Source organism: Panulirus ornatus, chromosome 22 (assembly GCF_036320965.1).
Source record: "Panulirus ornatus isolate Po-2019 chromosome 22, ASM3632096v1, whole genome shotgun sequence".
Classification (NCBI taxonomy): domain Eukaryota; kingdom Metazoa; phylum Arthropoda; class Malacostraca; order Decapoda; family Palinuridae; genus Panulirus; species Panulirus ornatus.
The window spans coordinates 5,439,575-5,459,049 of NC_092245.1; the positions used below are offsets into that span (position 1 = coordinate 5,439,575).

General features: G+C 41.6%; 1 protein-coding gene across 1 annotated transcript in view; it reads left to right on the plus strand.

Annotated features, from left to right (window-relative positions):
* The window catches only part of Vps50 (vacuolar protein sorting 50), a 157,884-nt gene extending 150,660 nt beyond the window's left edge, over positions 1-7,224 (plus strand). Inside the window, exon 7 of the mRNA XM_071675939.1 lies at positions 692-7,224. Coding sequence (XP_071532040.1) covers positions 692-934 — 243 coding nt within the window. The 3' untranslated portion in view covers positions 935-7,224. The remainder of the gene's footprint in view (positions 1-691) is intronic.
* Positions 7,225-19,475: the final 12,251 nt, after the last annotated feature.

Genomic DNA, 19,475 nt, shown 5'->3' on the forward strand with positions numbered 1-19,475 from the left:
TCCTCTGTTCTTAACGCTATCTTGCAAATGCGGGAAATGGCGAATAGTTTGAAAGAAAGAAAATATATATGTATACATTGAAATGTATAGTTATGTATATGTGCATGTGTGGGCATGTATGTATATACATGTGAATGTGGGTGGGTTGGGCCATTCTTTCTTATGTTTCCTTGTGCTCCCTTGCTAATGTGGGAGACAGCGACATAGTATGATAAATGAAAAATAGATATAGATTAAAGTTGATTTACATAGTTAAGAGTAATAAAGCTCAGTCAATTTAGTTTATTGTCAAAGTGAAAGGGTTGAAAAGAAAGACATATTACTGTAAGGGAAGTGTTGGGTTGGATGAATTTGTGCAGTCTCATGAATGCTTCATATGATTCAGAACAGCAAAATAGATAAAGAACAAGCACTTTGAGTTGATGTGTATAAGAAATAAAGGAAGAGATAGAAGAATGAGTAGAGTTATGAATAATGAGATTAAATGACAATACTTTAGGAAAGTGATCACTAAAGTACAGGATGGCATGATGGAGCTGCCTGAACTAGGAGCAAAAAATCATAGAAAGGTAACTAGGAATGTTCATGATAGCTCTACACTAGTCCTTTACTTCTCGCATTTTCATATGTAATTAGAAATGAGTGAGTTGATCTTTGCTGGTGAACTAATCCTTATCTCTCTTCCCTTCAGCAATTTCTTATGAAGCTCGAATGTCTAACCTCTGTGCGACCATTGCCTGACCGACATCGGGTTGAGACATATATCAAGGCATATTATCTGCCCGAAGGAGCACTTGAAGAGTGGGTGCAACAAAACTCTGCTGATTACACTCCTCGTCAGCTGACTGCTCTTGTTGCTACTATGACACATATCAGCAAACGTACCAGACAGAAAATAGCTGCTTTGATTGAAGAATCTGGGAAAAAATCTTGAAGCATTTTTATTGTTTGTATCTATCTCTTTTTCATATGAAGGTATAAATGTATCAGTACTGGATGCATGTACTGTGAACAAACATCTACAGTACAAAATCTAAGGACAGGAACTAAAATTTTTTGGAAGGGAAGTCCTGCAGTAACACTTGGGTTTGTAGCTAATAGATTTTGCTAAAACTATCCATATTCTCCTTTGTGTCTACATGGCATGTTTGGAGTTTATGTAATCTTTGCAGCCCATACCATGCATTGCATTTGTAAGACTACTTGATAATGCACTGTCCCTCCAAGAATATCAGTATTAGATATTCATAGCCCTATCAACCTGTGGTGCCATATACTGTTCATCCAATATATCTCATGTAACTTTGGTTTCCACTTTCATCTTTTTCACCCCATAGTTCATCACAAAAAGTAGCTGTCATCTTTATTTTATGCTTTGCAGTACATGGTATCATATGACTATTTTCTATTGCCATCTTGTTAAGTTTCAGTTAGGTTAGTTATGGGAAAGCTTATTGTAGAATGGTATAGAATTTTGCTTCTGGTCAGTGACTGTGAATTTTGAATTATGATTATCTTGTTTGCCAGGTTCATAGATAACTGTGTTCCATTTTTTACCTGACTTCTTAGTCAGTACCTATTTGCTTTTATCTCTTGCTATAATTGATGTACCACCATTAGCAGCAATGTCTAACCAAAAGATGATAACCACTGGTGATGAGAGCTTGTATTCTACTTATTTATTGAAAATACAAGGCTTCAGAGTAGGTCAAAGTTCCCTGATCTCCCAGTCATGACTCCAGCACTAGTTTCAGCCATGTCATAATACTATTTGATTGGTTATGACTCAATATGTTAATGGTTACACTGAAATGTTTAATGGTTGGAATCGTGTATTGCTTAAGTCAGTACCTTGTCATATATTGCTTAAGTCAGTACCTTGTCATAAAGGTTGGAATCCTTTACATGTATATAATTTGCAAATCTGAGACTTAGAATACTTGTTTCACCAGAAAACTGGCAGTTTAGCTAATGAAATGAGCTGTAAGCAGATAGTCTGAGAACAGTTCTGAAGAGCACACAGGGTGTTAGTATTTAATGTGGCTACTTTGATTTTTTAGCACTCCAGCCCCCAATGTGCACACTGGCATACTACACCATTTCAAGGCATGTGACTCATTTTTTCATAATTTCTATCCTCATGTATGATTACAGTTTCTTCAAATAGACAAGTGTACCCGTGATGCAAAATGTAAACACATTACAGGCTGAATTACAAAGAAAGTTTCATTATTACGGAAATTTGTGATAGGTACATCCATGAAGAAGCTCATAGTACTTGAAAAGTTTATGATCTCAAGAAAAAGAGAGAGTGAATATTAGTTTTTCTACAAACATTGATATGTGCACATGAATAAGCATAAAACTTTGCATCATGCAAAAGTAAGTGATGTGGATCAAGTATTATGTGAGTGGTCTCATCAACATAGGAGTGTGGGGATGGCTGTCTTTGGGACAGTGTTTACTGGGTAAACCAAGTTGTTTCATTATGGATTGACATTAGAAAAACTGAGTAATTATTCAAAAATTTTTTCTAACCAGATGTAAAATACATCATGGGACATGAATGTTAATGGTGTATTTATGAAAAACTTTACGCTGATCATGAAGTTACTAAAAACTGCATTAACAATTTGTGGGGCCTGGATGTAGATGGAGAGCTGTGGTTTCATTGCATTACATATGACAGCTCATATATGGATGTGAGCAGATGTGGACTTTCCTCGTCTCTTTCCTGGTGCTACCTCACTAATGCAGGGGGTGGCTTTTAGATGTGGGTGAAATAAAGAGAATGTATGTGTTCTCTTTTTACTTTTCCTTCATGCATTTGTCCTGTTTCATGCATCAGCAAGGTAGTTCCAGGAAAACAAACAAAAAGGCCACATTCGTTCACAATCACTCTCTAGCTGTCATGTGTAATGCACAAACCACAGCTCCCTATCCACATCCAGGCTCCACAGACCTTTCCATGGTTAACCCCAGATGTTTTACATGCCCTGGTTCAGTCCATTTATAGCATGTTGACCCGGGTATACCACATTGTTCCATTTCATTCTATTCCTTGCACTCCTCTCACCCTCCTGCATGTTCAGGCCTTGATGGCTCAAAATCTTTTTCACCTTCCACCTCCAATTTGGTCTCCCACTTCTTCTTCCCTCCACCTCTGACACATATTTCCTTTGTCAATCTTTCCTCACTCATTCTCTCCATTTGTCCAAATCATTTCAACACATCCTTTACTGCCCTCTCAACCACACTCTTTTTATTCCCACACATATCTCTTACCCTTTCATTACTTACTCGATCAAACCACCTCAAAGCACATATTGTCCTCAAACATTTAATTTCCAACACATCCACCCTCTGCCATACAACCTATATGTCCCATGCCTTGCAACCATATGATATCATTGGAACTACTTTTCCTTCAAACATAACCATTTTTGCTCTACGAGATAACATTCTCTATTTCCAGACAGTCTTCATTGCTCCCAGAATCTTCACCCCCAGCGTATGACTCACTTCCATTTCCTCTGAGGCTCAGATTGGAGTGTCTGAATGTGTTTGCTTGTAACTAATATGAGAAGAAAGGGAAGATAGGTAGTGTATTTGATGAAAGAAACCTGGATGTTCTGGCACTGAGTGAAATGAAGCTCAAGGGCGAAGGGGAAGAATGGTTTGGAAAAGTTTTTGGAGTAAAGTCAGGGGTTGGTGAGAAGACGAGCAAAGAAAGGAGTAGCACTACTCCTGAAGCAGGAGTTATGGGAGTGTGTGATAGAGTGTAAGGAAGTGAATTCTAGATTAATGTGGATAGAAATGAAAGTGGATGGAGAGAGATGGGTGAAAATTGGTGCTTATGCACCTGGTCATGAGAAGAAAGATCTTGAGAGGCAAGTGTTTTGGGAGCACCTGAGTGAGTGTGTTAGCAGTTTTTGTGCATGAGACCAGGTATTGGTGATGGTGGTTTAAATGTGAAGTTGAGTAATGTGACAGTGGAGGATATAATTGGTGTACATGGGGTATTTAGTGTTGTAAATGGAAATGGCGAAGAGCTTGTGGATTCATGGGCTGAATGGGAATACCTGGTTTAAAAAGAGAGATATACACAAGTATACATATGTGAGTAGGAGAGATGGTCAAAGGGCATTATTAGATTACGTATTAATTGATAGGCATGAAGAAGAGAGACTTTTGGACGTTAATGTGCTGAGAAGGGCAGCTGGAGGGATGTCTGATCACTATCTTGTGGAGGGGAAGGTGAAGATTTATAGAGATTTTCAAAAAAGAAGGGAGAGTGTTATGGAAAAGAGACTGGTAAGAGTAAGTGAGTTTGGAAGGAGACTTGTGTGAGGAAATACGGGAGATTGAGTGTAGAATGTCAGAATGTGAAAGCAGAAGACATGAGGGGAGTGGGTGAGGAATGGGACATATTTAGGGAAGCAATGATGGCTCGTGCAAGACATGCATGTGGCATGAGAAAGGTTGGAGGTGGGCAGATTAGAAAGGGAAGTGAGTGGTGAGATGAAGAAGTAAAGTTGATAGCGAAAGAAAAAGAGAGGCATTTTGATGATACTTGCAAGGAAGGAATGCAAATGAATTGGAGATGTAAAAGAGAAAACGGCATTAGGGCAAGAGAAAGGTGCAAGCGTTGAAAAAGAGGGCAAATGAGAGTTAGGGTTAGAGTATCATTAAACTTTAGGGACAATAAAAAGATGTTTTGGAAGGAGGTAAATAATGTGCATAAGACAAGGGAATGAAAGGGAACATTGGTGAAGGGTCAAGGGGGAAGTGATAACAGGTACTAATGATGTTAGGAGGAGATATAGTGAATATTTTGAAGGGTTGTTCAATGTGTTTGATGATAGGGTGTTAGATGGAGGATGTTTTGGTTGGAGTGGTGTGCGAAGTGAGAGAGTCAGGGAGAGTGGCTGTTTGAAGAGAGAAGAGGGGGTGAAAGCCTCACGGAAGACGAAATCCAGGAAGGTGGCAGGTTTGGATGGTATTGCAGTTGAATTTATCATGAAAGGGGGTAACTGTGTTGTTGATTGATTGGTAAGGATATTCATTGTATGTATGGATCATGGTGAAGTGCTTGAGGATTGGGGGAATGCATGCATAGTGCCACTGTACAAAGGCAAATGGGATAAAGGTGAGTGTTGAAACTACAGAGGCATAAGTTTGTTGAGTATTCCTGGAAAGTTGTATGGGAGGGTATTGACTGAGTGGGTGAAGGCATGTACAAAGCATCAGATTGGGGAGGAGCAATGTGATTTTTGAAGTGGTAAAGGATGTGTGGATCAGGTGTTTGCTTTGAAGAATATTTGTAAGAAATACTTAAAAAAAAAATTTATTTGTAAATAGCATTTATATATCTGGAGAAGACATATGATAGGGTTCATAGAGATGCTTTGTGGAAGGTCTTAAGAATATATGATGTGGGAGGTAAGCTGCTAGAAGGAGTTAGAAGTTTTTATCACGGATGTAAGGCATGTGTACAAATAGGAAGAGAGGAGAGGTCGGTCTGTGGCAGGGATGTGTGATATCCCCATGGTTGTTAAATTTGTTAATGGATAAGTTGGTTAGGGAGGTAAATGCAAGTGTTTTGGAGAGAGGGACGAATATGCAGTCTGTTGGGGATGAGAGAACCTGGGAAATGAGTCATTTGTTGTTCACTAGTGATACAGCATTGGTGGCTGAGTCGAGTGAGGAACTGCAGAAATTGGTGACTGAGTTTGGAAAAGTGTGTGGAAGGAGAAAGTTGAGAGTAAATGTAAACAAGAGCAAGGTTATTAGGTTCAGTGGGGTTGAGGGACAAGTTACTTTGGATTTTAGTTTGAATGGAGAAAAATTGGAGGAAGTGAAATGTTTTAGATAACTGGGAGTGGATGTAGCATCGCCACCCCCTCCATCAGCAAGGTAGCACCAGGAAAACAGACAAAAATAGGCCACATCTGTTCATACTCGATTACTAGCTGTCATGTGTAATGCACTGAAACCTGTCCACATTCAGGCCCCATAGATCTTTCTATGGTTCACCCCAAACATTTCACATGCCCTTGTTCAGTCCATTAACAGCATGTTAACCTCATTATACCACATTGTTCAAATTCACTCTTCCTTGCTCGCCTCTAACCTTTCTACATATCCAGGCCCCGATTGTTCAAAATCATTTTCACTCCATCCTTCCACCTCCAATTTGGTCTTCCTCTTCTCCTTGTTCCCTCTTCCTCTGACACATATATCCTTTCTGCCAACCTTTCCTTACTTATTTTCTTCATATATCCAGACCATTTCAGCACACCCTCTTCTGCTCTTTCAACCATACTCTTTTTATTACCACACATATCTCTTACCCTTTCATTACTTACTCAATCAAACCACCTCACACCAAATATTGTCCTTAAACATTTCATTTCCAACACATCCACCCTCATTCATACAACCCTACCTATAGCTCATGACTTGCAGCCATATAATATTGTTGGAACTACTATTCCTTCAAACACTCCCATTTTTGCTTTCTGAGACAATGATCTCTCTTTCCACACATTCTTCATCGCTCCCAGAACCTTTGCCCCCTCCCTTACCCTATGACTCACTTCCAATTTCATGGTTCCATTCGCTGCTAAGTCCACTCCCAGATATTTGAAACACTTCACTTCCTCCAATTTTTCTCCATTGAAAGTCACATCCCAACTAACTTGTCCCTCAACCCTGCTGAACCTATTAACCTTGCTCTTATTCACATGTACTCTCATCTTTCTCCTTTCACTCACTTTATTATTATTATACTTGATTGCTGTTTCCCATGTCATTGAGGTAGTGCCAGAAAACAGATGAAGAAAGACCCATCCACTCATATACACACATATACACATACATATACATACATAAACATATCAACATATACACATATACATACACATACAAAGACATATACATAGATATACATTTCCATGTAATCCATGGGGAAATGAAACACGATAAATTCCAAAGTGCACTTTCATGTAATGATCACATCATGAGGAAAGATACAAGAAAGAAATGTAACAGTCATTTGATATACAAGGAGATGTAGCTAGGACGCTATTTGGTGAACAAGCAACTACCCGAATGGATATCAGGTGCCTTTAAGTATGGCAATAGACATATCATAAAATTTATGATGTGGACAAGAAAGGGAGCTGTTTATATATTTCATCAACAATAAAGTTATCTAATTTGTATGGACTTTCACTAATATTAATGTTACAGTTCTTTGTGTATTTAGTGACAGAAGATTCAGTGATATTTCTCATGGTACCGGAATTAGCGTTAGTAACTGATATGGCATTACACCTATCAATGCAATGATAATTTTTAACATGATTAAACAAGGCATTTGATTCTTGTTCTGTTCTTATACGATATTTATGTGTTAAAGTTTACAGATAGATCCTTACCAGTCTGCTTAACATAAATCATATCACACTTTTTACATGGTATTCTATAAACACAACCTGCAGAACTTTTTGGTGGGTTTCTGATTAAGATATTCTTTACAGCAGTGTTGTTGCTGAAGGGAACATTTACATTATAGCATTTAAGGAACATGGAAAGTGATGTAAAATTATTACTAAAAGGGAGAACTGAAAGGTTCTTGGTATCAAGGGGAGGATTGGGTTTCACTCTAAAAAGATCTCTTTGCCAACTTAAGGGAATTATCAATAAAAGATCTATGATACTTTGACTTAGATGCAATAGAATATATCTTCTCAAACTCATCATCATCAATAAACTCTGCACTGCATATACATAATGCCCTAAGGAACATTGACTGAAATGATGATAATTTAACTCTGTTATGTTGAGCTGAGTAATAATGGATATATGAGCATACATTGGTAGGTTTTCTGTATATGCTAAACTTAAACATTTTCCATCCCTATGGATCATGCAATCTAAGAATGGTAACAATTATTTTCAATGTCTACAGTAAATTTGATTGAAGGTACTACCTTTTTAAGTAAATGGAGAAATGTTTATGGGCTCCATTGCATATAGATTATCAAAGTGGTTATTTTCTTTATTAAGTCCAATAGTGGGTAAGATTCTAATATCATGAACAATGTAGACTGTTATATTTCTTTCTTGTATCTCCCCTGATGATGTGATCATTATATGAGTGTACACTTGGGAACTTATCGCTTTTAATTTCCACCGTGGATGACAAGGAATTTACTAGATCACTTGCTCAGTTATGATCTTTTCCATTATATGCACATGTACATATTCACACTTGCTTGCCCTCATCCATTCCTGGTGCCACTATGCCCCACAGGAAACAGCATTGTCACCCCCTGCGTCAGTGAAGTAGTACAAGAAAAACAGACAGAAAAAAGGCCACATTGGCTCACACTCAGTCTCTAGCTATCATGTGTAATGCACCAAAACCACAGCTCCCTATCCACATCCAGACCCCACAGACCTTTCCATGGTTTATCCAAGACATTTCATGTGCCCTGGTTCAGTCCATTAACAGCACATCAGCCCCATTATACCACATCATTCCAGTTCACTCTATTCCTTGCAAGCCTTTCACCCTCCTGCATGTTCAGGCCCTGATCGCTCAAAATCTTTTTCTCTCCATCCTTCCACCTCCAGTTTGGTCACCCTGTCACTGTATCCTTCACATATTTTCTCTTTGTCAACATTTCCTCACTCATTCTCCCCATACATCCAAACTATTTCAGCTCACACTCTTCAGCTTTCTCAACCACACTCTTTTTATTACCACACTTATCTCTTACCTTCTCATTACTTCTTTGATCAAAGTACCTGACACCTCATTTTGTCCTCAAAAGTTTCATTTCCAACACATCCACTCTCCTCTGCACAGCCTTATCCATAGCCCATGCCTTGCATCCATATAATATTGCTGGGACTACTGTACCTTGAAACATACCCATTTTTGCCCTCTCAGGTAATATTCTCTCTTTCTACACATTCTTCAGCACTCCCAGATACTTTGCCCCCTCCCCCACCATGAGACACTTCCACGGTTCCATTTGCTGCCTTGTCCACTCCCAGGTATCTAAAACACTTCACTTCCTTCAATTCTATCCATTTACATTTACAAACCTGTTCCTCAACTCTTCTGAAGCTATACCCACTCTTTTATTCACATTTACTCTCATCTTTCTCCTTGCACACACTCTTCCAAAGTCATTCAAATCAGCCGCCAGTGCTGTATAATCAGTAAACAATGACTAACTCATTTTTGAGGCCCTCTCATTCTTTACAGACTGTATACTCACCCCTCTCTCCAAGACTTTTGCATTTACCTCCCTCATCACCCCATCCTTAAAGAAATTGAACAGCCATGGTGACATCACACACCCATGCCACAGGGCACCCTTCACTTGAAATCATTCTCTCGCCTCTCTTCTTACTCATACACATGCCTTACGCCCTTGATAAAGACTTCTCATTGCTTGTAGCCGCTTTCTCCTATACTGTATATTTGTAAGACCCTCCACAAGGCATCTCTATGAACCTTATCATATGCCTTCTCCAGGTCTGTAAATGCTCATACAAACCAATCTGTTTCTCTTAAGTATTTTTCTCACACGTCCTTTAAAGCAAACACTTGATCTACACATCCTCTACCTTTTCTGGAACCACACCACTCCTCCCTACTATGATGCTCTGTACATACCATCGCCCTCTCAGTCAATACCCTCAACAAACTTATACCTCTATAGTTAGAACTCATCTTTATCCTCATTGCCTTTATACAGTGGCACTACACATGCATTCTGCTAATCCTGAGGCACCTCATCACGATCCATACATACATTCAAAATCCTTACCAGGCAAACAACAACATAGTCATCCCCTTTATGAATATATTCAACTGCAATACCATCCACTCCAGCTGCCTTACCGCATTTCATCTTATGTAAGGCTTTCACCACTGCTTCTGTCTTCACCAAACCACTCTTCATGACTCCATGTTGCATACCACTCTGATCAAAACATCCTACATATGCCACCTTATCATCAGACACATTACTCACTCAATCTCCTCCTCACTTCGCTACTACCTGTTACTACTTCCCCTTTTGTCCTTTCACCAATGTTCCCATTTGTTCACTTGTCTTTTGCACATTATTAGCCTCCTTCCTAAACATCTTAAGGATTTGTATGTGGTATTTAAGAATCTGGAGAGAGAAAATGATATGGTTGATAGAGGTGCCTTTTGGAATATTATGAATATTATGAATATATGGTGTGGAAGGAAAGATATTAAAAGCTGTAAGAGCATTTATTAAGAGAGCAAGGCATGTATCCTCTGTGACCACAAGAATCTAGGCTCTGTAAATGAGGTGTTTGGGAGGAGTGTATGTTATGATTAAATGGAATGAAAAAAGTAATGAGGAGGTGTATGAGAGATCCGGTATAGCAGGGAACATAAAGGGAATGAATTTTGGAGTGAAACATAATACTTTGAGGTGATTTTGGCATGTGGAAAGAAAGCAAGATGGGGAGTTTACTAGTAGAGTGTATGATAGTATGATTAAAGGGGATGGTGTAAGAGGAAAACCACCTGCAACGCAGGAAGATAGAATGAAAGTGTACTGGAGGGAAAGAAATGGGGAAAGAATGCATGAAATGGTGTGTATGAACAAGGCATGTAAGGACAGGGATAAGTGGAGACTCTTCCTGTGGCCACCCCCTTTGATGGGAGTTCCTGGAGGGAATAGGCATAGATGTTCAGATAAGGCATATATGTAAGTAACTAGAGAGGGGAGTGAGTGGTGCTAGGCTAAGGATGGTTTTCAGCAGGACTGTAAAATGTGACCATGGCTGTTTAATTTGTTTAAAGATAGGATGGCGAGGGAGATAAATACAAGAGTCTTGAAGGAAAGGGCAAGTACGCAGTCTGTAAGGGATAAGGTGGCTTGGAAAATGAATCAATTGTTGTATGCTGCTAACAAAGCACTGGTAATAGATTTGGGTAAAGAATTGTAGAAGCTGCTGTCTGAGTTAGGAATATATAAAAAGAGAAAGATGAGAGAATGTGAATAAAAGCATGGTAAGTAGTTTTAGCTGTGCAAAGAGTCAGGTTAATTGGAGTGTGTGTTTATGAAGTAGAAATGGAAGGGTGCTCCTGTTTTCCTATAATAACAACAAATGAATAATGAAAAAGAAACAAGCACATAGTAGGGCACACACAATGCTAGAACTGGCGGGCAACCACAGCACTGTGGACCACTGGCCACTCTTCACAGTCATAATCATTCTAGGATGCGGTAGACACAACTTGCAGCACTGATATTGCCCAGGACACCACATTGACACCATCGCCACTCTGAAAGTAGTTAGAAAGTGGCAGTGCTCTCCCACTCCTCGCCTCTCAACAACCTGGCCCAGCAGTCTACAGCCCTAAGACTCGGGAGTCACCTCACACCAGCAGCAGATGTCACTCTGACCTACATAGCTTGTGGTGCCAGAGAATGAACAGTGCCATCTATTGCTTGGCTCCCCAATGAAAAACCATCACCAGTTACACTCTCCCATGATAACCTCAAGGAGCATCTTGGCAGCATATGGTCTGGCTCATCACCACATCTCTCAAATCCGTCAGAGCTCCCTCATCAACCTGGGCAGGAAGAGTCATGAGAAGTTCTTCATCCTCGCTGTCTGTAGTGAAGGCCTCATTTTGATGTTACGATGGGGAGTAGTAGCAAAGATCTTGGATGTTGCATGGAATACTGTCAACTTCAACAACCTGCTCAGACACCACCCCTGTGATGACACTTCTTTTGTACCATCCATTGCATCAAATGTTGTGCAGCTCAGTAAGGGCTGTCCACAGCAGGTTCATCCTCCTCATAGGGGTCAATTCCATGAACTCTGTCGGAGTACCTGTACAGATGTTTGCCAGGGCAGTTGTTGACATGCAGTCATCCCTTGGCAACAGATTGTACAAGACACCGCCTCTGCTACATAACAGCCCTTCCTTGCAGCTACAACCTTCACGGTATGATGGTGCCTTTCAGCTATGCCATTCCCTGTGGAACATGTGCACATCAAAAATGGAGATACATCACTGTGAGGTGAACTGAGCAAACAGCTTGCTGCAAAAAGCTGTGTTTATGTCTGTTAGCAGCTCCTTTGGTGTAACATGTTCACAGAACACTGCCTTCAACTACTCACTGATGCATGCACTGGTCAAGAACCTCAGCTGGCAGTAGACAGCAAATCACAGTGGCCCACAGCCAATGAGAGTCAGGTATGGCCACCTGCTGCAGTGAGTAATGTCGATGCCAATTCTATGCCACACTTCCTCCGCGTCCAAATTTCCTTTCCACCACTTAACAGGTGCTGGGTCGATGGACTGGCACACCTGACAACTAGGGACAACTGAGCACACCTGCTGCCTTGTGACCACTGGGTTGACTCGCCTCATGATGTAAAGTGTATGTCTTACATCTAGATGATGTCCTGCCAAGTGATGAACTTCTGCATTCTTCTCAGTGGTCGCATCTACTGCGGCTGCACACATAGGTCATGCAGTGGGGAGGCAGGCTGCGGGTACCTTCAACCATCATTGTGGTGCATGTGTTAGACTATCCATCCACCTTGTTATTAGGGGAAGTCATGAGAGTAACAGACAGAAGAAGACCTTAATCTCTAACCAGCAACAGCACTGTTCTCACCTCTCTGGATGAGCATTTCACTTGTTGCTTTGGTCTTAAGTCTACTTCCTGAGAGGGCATTTGAAATCCAGCTGTGTGACATCAAAGAGCCAGTCAACAATTTGACTTTCCTCATCGCCAGGCCAATTTGAGGTTCACCCCTTTGATGACTGCTTCGAGCTCTGCCATGTTGATGTGACGGGAGTAAGTTTTGTGCACTCAGCTAACATCTTCAGTTAGGCATCCATCAACTTCAACTGCAACACCAAACGCTAAAGATCTGGCATCTACCCAGATTTTAACCATCATCTGTGAGTCCTGCCGTACTTGCTTGGGGTTATTGCTTTTCACTTCATTCACAGTCTTTCAGAGAAACCCTCTCAGCTCATCATCGGCAACAATGTTGTCCCACCTACCTGTGATGTGATTAGCTCTCCTCTTGATGAAGGCCGTTGCCACTCACAATCAACTGCACATAGGAGAGTGACCTACCTACCAACTTGCCACGATAAGAGAACACTGACCGACTTGTTAGTTCACTTGGCATGTCTCCCACCTCATTATCCCCCTTCCAGACGAGATTTCTCTGCTCCCCCAGACTCTCAGGACCAACACTCATGCTCCATCAGCAACCTGTTCGAGAGGCTTGCTTGTCAGCCCAAAGTTCTGAAGGTGCTCTTCCACACAGCTGGCTTCGACAACATCTTCATTTACAAGGATGTTGATGTAAGCTGATATTCCCCTCTTCACTTCTGGATCCTGTGCCAGTACACAGTTCAGCACTGCTTTCATCACTGGCTGACCAATAATTAGGCCAAAGCCCAGATACATCAGACAATACCTCTGACCCTTGAATACACTGTCTGGTACAGCCACAGAGATTCCTGGATCCTAATCTGTAAGTAAGCCTTTTTCAAGTCCATCACTGACACATTCATACCTTGCATAAACCACTCTCACAGTTTGCACATATATCTGAGTCAGTCGTGAATGCATCAGAAAAAAGGGTTGAGCTATCTAAAATCTAACACAGGCCTCACCTTCTTGTTTTGCTGGACTACCACCATCAGAGGAATTAGACCTTTGGTTGGTGCCATACTTTCCCCATACAGCAGCAACCATCCATCCTCTATCTACTTTACTAGCTCCTCTTCACACACATTTTTTTACCTGGTGAGTTGTAGAGTATGCCTCTGCCTGATTCTGCAGGATGCCTGGCTCCGTGCCCTCTAACCACTTCCAAGCTGCCGTCCAAGAATTCACCACAGGGTCATATGTCGCACTGAAATCATGCCCGTCGACCCTCACCTCTGTGTCAGTGGCTGTGCAGATCACTGATTCTTCTGTTCTGAACTGCACACCACCTTGAGCACTAATTGTAACCCCTTCGAGTGCCTTGATGCCGTCCATACCAAGGATAAATGTGAAACCAATTGGCTTTGAAGCAGCCACATGCATGTGGACATCAGCAGAAGTTCCGCTGCTAAGTTGGAGATGTACAATGCCCATTCCCTTGCACTGCCACTCTGCCCTACTCAATGTAATCTTGCTGATGGCACCCTTCTTCCATGTCTTGCAGCACAAGACATGGACATTGTTTCATGAACACCCAGAGTCCACACTGAACGCTGTCCACACTCCCACAACACTCGGCAGCAACCCACACTCTGAATGCAGGAAGAGTTGGCTGGCACAAATGCCTCTGCTCCTTGCTCATTTCCCAAGCATGCAGAGGCAATGTGGCCCAAACTACCACACTGGTAACATCTCATGTAATGCTGAGGGTGATGCCTGACACTCCATTTTGTTCCTCCTCCACCCACTGCATTATTCAGACAGTGATCCAAGAAGTCCCTGGTGAGGTGATTCATGCTGTTGCAAACAAAGCACCTTTGGCTCGTGGAGGACACATGTTGCACAGCACCAGATTCCGTGGCAGTAATGCATGCTCCTGATAACCTGAGGGGGCAGTTGTCCCTGATGACTACCCTGGCCTGTGCCAGAATCTAGTCCAAGTCAAGAGCCTTCATGCATGACACCTTCCCTGAGCAGCTGGCAGATGTTCTCAGGGAGTTCAGCCAAGAAAGTACAGGCAAGAGCCTTATGTCATCCCACCAAACAGGGAAGCCAGGCGCCACAGCTCAGCCAAGTACACATCTGGTGACTCTCCAGTGCATGACTTACTGCCAACAAAGTGCTTATAGGCCACATGCCGATCCACAGCAAACGTGGCAAGCAGTGCCTCCTTTACCTTCACACACTTCTCCCTGTCTGCCTCAGCCAGCTGCAGGTATACAGCAAAAGCACCCCAAGTGAGGCACAGAGGAATTATGCTTGCCATGTCCTTGACTCCTCACAGCTGGCACACAAGTTCCAGCTTTTCGAGCCACTGTTCCACCACAGACTGCTTACCACTGCCATCATACTTGGGGATCAACTTCAAGTTGAAGTAATTTTCAACACCTCGTTCCTCCATACTGCCTAGATAGCTTGAGGCAGAAATAGAAAGGTGCTCCCTTTTTTCCTTTATCAATAATAGACAAATAAGTGAAAAAGAAACAAGTACATAGTAAAGCGTACATAATTCTAGAACTGGCGGGCAACCGCAGCACTGTGGACCACTGGCTGCTCCTCACAGTTACAATTACCGTGGGATGTGGTGGACACAACTTGCAGCACTGATAGCACTCATGGCGCCACATTAATTCCATTGCCACTCTGAAAGTAGTTAGAAAGTGGCAATGTTCTCCCACTCCACGCCTCTCAACAACCCAGCCTGGCAGTCTACAGCCCCGGGACTCGGGAGTTGCCTCACTGACCCCCCAGCACCAGCAGCTGACATCACTCTGGCCTATGTGGCTTGTGGTGCCATCTATTTTTTGTTTCTCCAATGAAGAAATATCACCAGTTGCAGTTTATATGGAGAAAACTTGGAGGAACTGAAGTGTTTACATACCTGAGATTGGACATAGCATTGAATGGAACCATGAAAGTGAGGTGAGTCAGAGCATGAGTGAGGGGGCAAAGGTTCTGGGAGCATTAAGGAATGTGTGGAAAGAGAGGTCACTATCAGGGAAAGCAAAAATGGGTTATGTTTGAGGGTACAGTAGTCCCAATCATGTTGTGTGGATGGGAGGCATGGGCTGTTGATGAGAACACACAGGAGATGGTAGATGTGCTGAAGATGAAATGTTTGAGGATAATATGTTGTATCAGGATGTTTTTATCGAGTAAGTAATGATTGGCTAAGAAAGAGGTGCGGTGATAAGAAGAGTATGGTTGAGAGAGCTGAAGAGGATGTGCTGATATGGTTTGGCTTTCGGAAGGAAGACAAAGAGGAGAAAGGGTCAGAAGTGGAGGGGACAAGGAGACAAAATTGGAGACATAAGAATGGACTGAAAAAGATTTTGAGAGCTTGCAGCTTGAACATGTAGGAGGGTGAAAGGTGCTGATAGGATAAATTAGAGCAATGTGGTATAGTATACAGGAGACAATGTGCCGTCAGTAGAATGAAGCAGCTAGGACAAAGATTTGTGGGGCCTGGTAGGGGGCTGATAGGGGGCTGTGGTTTTGGTGCCTTACACATGACAGCTGGGGAATGAATGTGAGTGTATGAGGTCTTTCTTTGCCTGTTCTTGGTGCTACTTCACTAATCCAGGAATTGGCAAACAAGTATGAAAGAAAACAACATTTGGATATGGAGAGGTAGGTAGAATAATGAGTGCTGATGTAAGAGGGTCATTTAGTGTGAAGAAGTCATTAGAAAGACACTTGGACGAAAGTCATTCAGGATGATATGGTCATGTAGGATGTATGACATGATAAGTTGGTTAAGAAGATATACCAATACAATAGAAGATACAAGCAGGAGAGGTAGACTTCAGCGGAGGTGGATAGATGTACAGGCTGCACCTCTTTAATCCAGTAACATTGGGACCTGATCATTACCAGACCACAGAAAATGCTGGAAAATAGAAATTGACCCCTGTAAAGTTCCTTGGGTGAGCAGTCCTCCCAATAACCATCAGCTTGGTTTTGTGTTTCTGCAGCATTGCTGCAGCCAAGAATTGTTACCCTATCTTTGGAATCCTTACCCAGATGAAGACTCCTCGATATCTTGGGCAAGGGTGTTTCACGGCATATGATGCCAATACAAGGTAGACTCATCAACATTATACACTTGTTTTTGGTTTATAAAAAAAAACAGGACTTAATTAGCTCGGCTACATTGTAAACAGATTTCAGTGCCTTAGTGCTGCTGACAATGCTGCCTTAGTGGCATATTCAAAACATGCCAGACCGTGGGAGTTTCCAGACCACAGAGCACCAGATTAGAGAGGTGCAACCTGTAGTGAGGAAATTGATTTGGACTATGGATATTGCAGGTGAAGGTGCTAGAGGAATGGTTTGGGTGAATGGAGTTTGTATGAATAGAAACTTTGGTTTTACATGATGAAGAAACTTAGTGTGTAATGTGAAAAAGTAAGAAGCACAGTTTTAAGTTGGGAAGTCCATATTTCCCTGTGGATAGCCTGAGAATGTTTGTGTGATGCTGCAGAGGCAGTATGTACCTGATCTACCCCATTGAATTGAGAATGGAGTTATGATAATGAATAGATGGATAGAAGGTGAAGTATTGTCTGACACCCATTGTTGGCACCACATCAATAGAAAAGGATGATAGCTTCTCAACTGTTCCTCTTTCTGATTCTTTTAAACTTGAGGTGAGGGATCAAGATTTTGTTGGACAACACCACATCTTTACAGTGCTTAATGGAAAAAAAGATTATGCCAATATCCTCCTCTCTTTGAGACAACTGATCATAATCTTACTGCAGCAGCACTGAAGAAATAGTTTATTCAAGCATGTGGCATGTGTAAGATTTGGGCAGACACCCCATCAAGATCTAGAACTCTGTTATCTGAGATGATATTGATATCATCTGCCTTCAGTTGGACCCTGTCATTTGTGATGAACTCTAAGGTGAATCTCTTTGCGACAGAGGTCGGTGCTCTATTGTCGTCCAAATATTTTACTCTGAGTTTTTTATTCAGAGTCAGTTAGAATCAGTGCCAATGATAGTACTGTGCCATTGGTGTTTGCATCATGATATCAGTAGTTTAAGGGTAATGACAATGATACTGAGACAACAGCACTGTTACTTGATATAAGAGTGTTTTACAGAAGCCTTATTTACCACAATACTTGACACTGTTTCTATCACTGTCTGGAGCAGATTAAGATTTTTTTAATATCTTTAGCTTAATCATCTAAATAAGGGATTGTAGAAAGTCCTTGATCTTTTAGTATCTGTTAGCATTATAGGAAGTTAGCTTAGAAACTTTTCAGTGAAAACAGTGTTCTTTGTATCTCTGGAATCAGGAAGGAAGAGTTAGTGACATGCATGTGATGTACTTGCCTCCCTCCTTTTAAATGAGTTTGCTGTAAATTAATTCAGAGATAAGTGACTTGTTTCTTAAGATATGCATGAGCGTTATTAACATTTGAATGGTTGAACAACCATATAGTATTCACAGTGAACTTCATATAACAGGCATCACCGTGAATCTTGAAAAATGGAGCTCACCAGTACACTTTTGGTGCTAGTTGTGGGAGATTGTTCTTTACTCATCAGTCAATTAAGAGGATTTCTTATTTATTTATTATACTTTGTCACTGTCTCCCATGTTAGCGAGGTAGCGCAAGGAAACAGACAAAAGAATGGCCCAACCCACCCACATACACATGTATATGCATACACGTCCACACACAGCACATATACATACCTATACATTTCAACGTATACATATATATACACACAGACATATACATATATACACATGTACATAATTCATACTGTCTGCCCTTATTCATTCCTGTCGCCACCCCACCACACATGAAATGACAACTCCTTCCCCCCGTATGTGTGCGAGGTAGCGCTTGGAAAAGACAACAAAGGCCACATTCGTTCACACTCAGTCTCTAGCTGTCATGTGTAATACACCAAAACCACAACTCCCTTTCCACATCCAGGCACCACAAAACTTTCTATGGTTTACCCCAGGTGCTACACATGCCGTGCTTCAATCCATTGACAGCACATCAACCTGGTATACCACATCGTTCCAATTTACTCTATTCCTTGTACGCCTTTCACCCTCCTGCATGTTCAGGCCCTGATCACTCAAAATCTTTTTCACTCCATCTTTCCACCTCCAATTTGGTCTCCCACTTCTCCTCGTTCCTTCAACCTCTGACACATACATCCTCTTGGTCAATCTTTCATCACTCATTCCCTCCATGTGACCGAACCATTTCAAAACACCCTCTTCTGCTCTCTCAACCACACTCTTTTTATTACCACACATCTCTCTTACCCTTTCATTACTTACTCAATCAAACCACCTCACACCACATATTGTCCTCAAACATCTCATTTCCAGCACATCCACCCTCCTCCACACAACCCTATCTATAGCCCATGCCTCACAACCATAAAACATTGTTGGAACAACTATTCCTTCAAACATACCCATTTTTGCTTTCCAAGATAACGTTCTCGACTTCCACACATTTTTCAGTGCTCCCAGAACTTTCACCTCCTCCCCCACCCTATGATTCACTTCTGCTTCCATGGTTCCATCTGCTGCCAAATCCACTCCCAGATAGATATCTAAAACACTTCACTTCCTCCAGTTTTTCTCAGTTCAAACTTATCTCCCAACTGACTTGTCCCTCAACCCCACTGTACCTAATAACCTTACTCTTATTCACATTTACTCTCAGCTTTC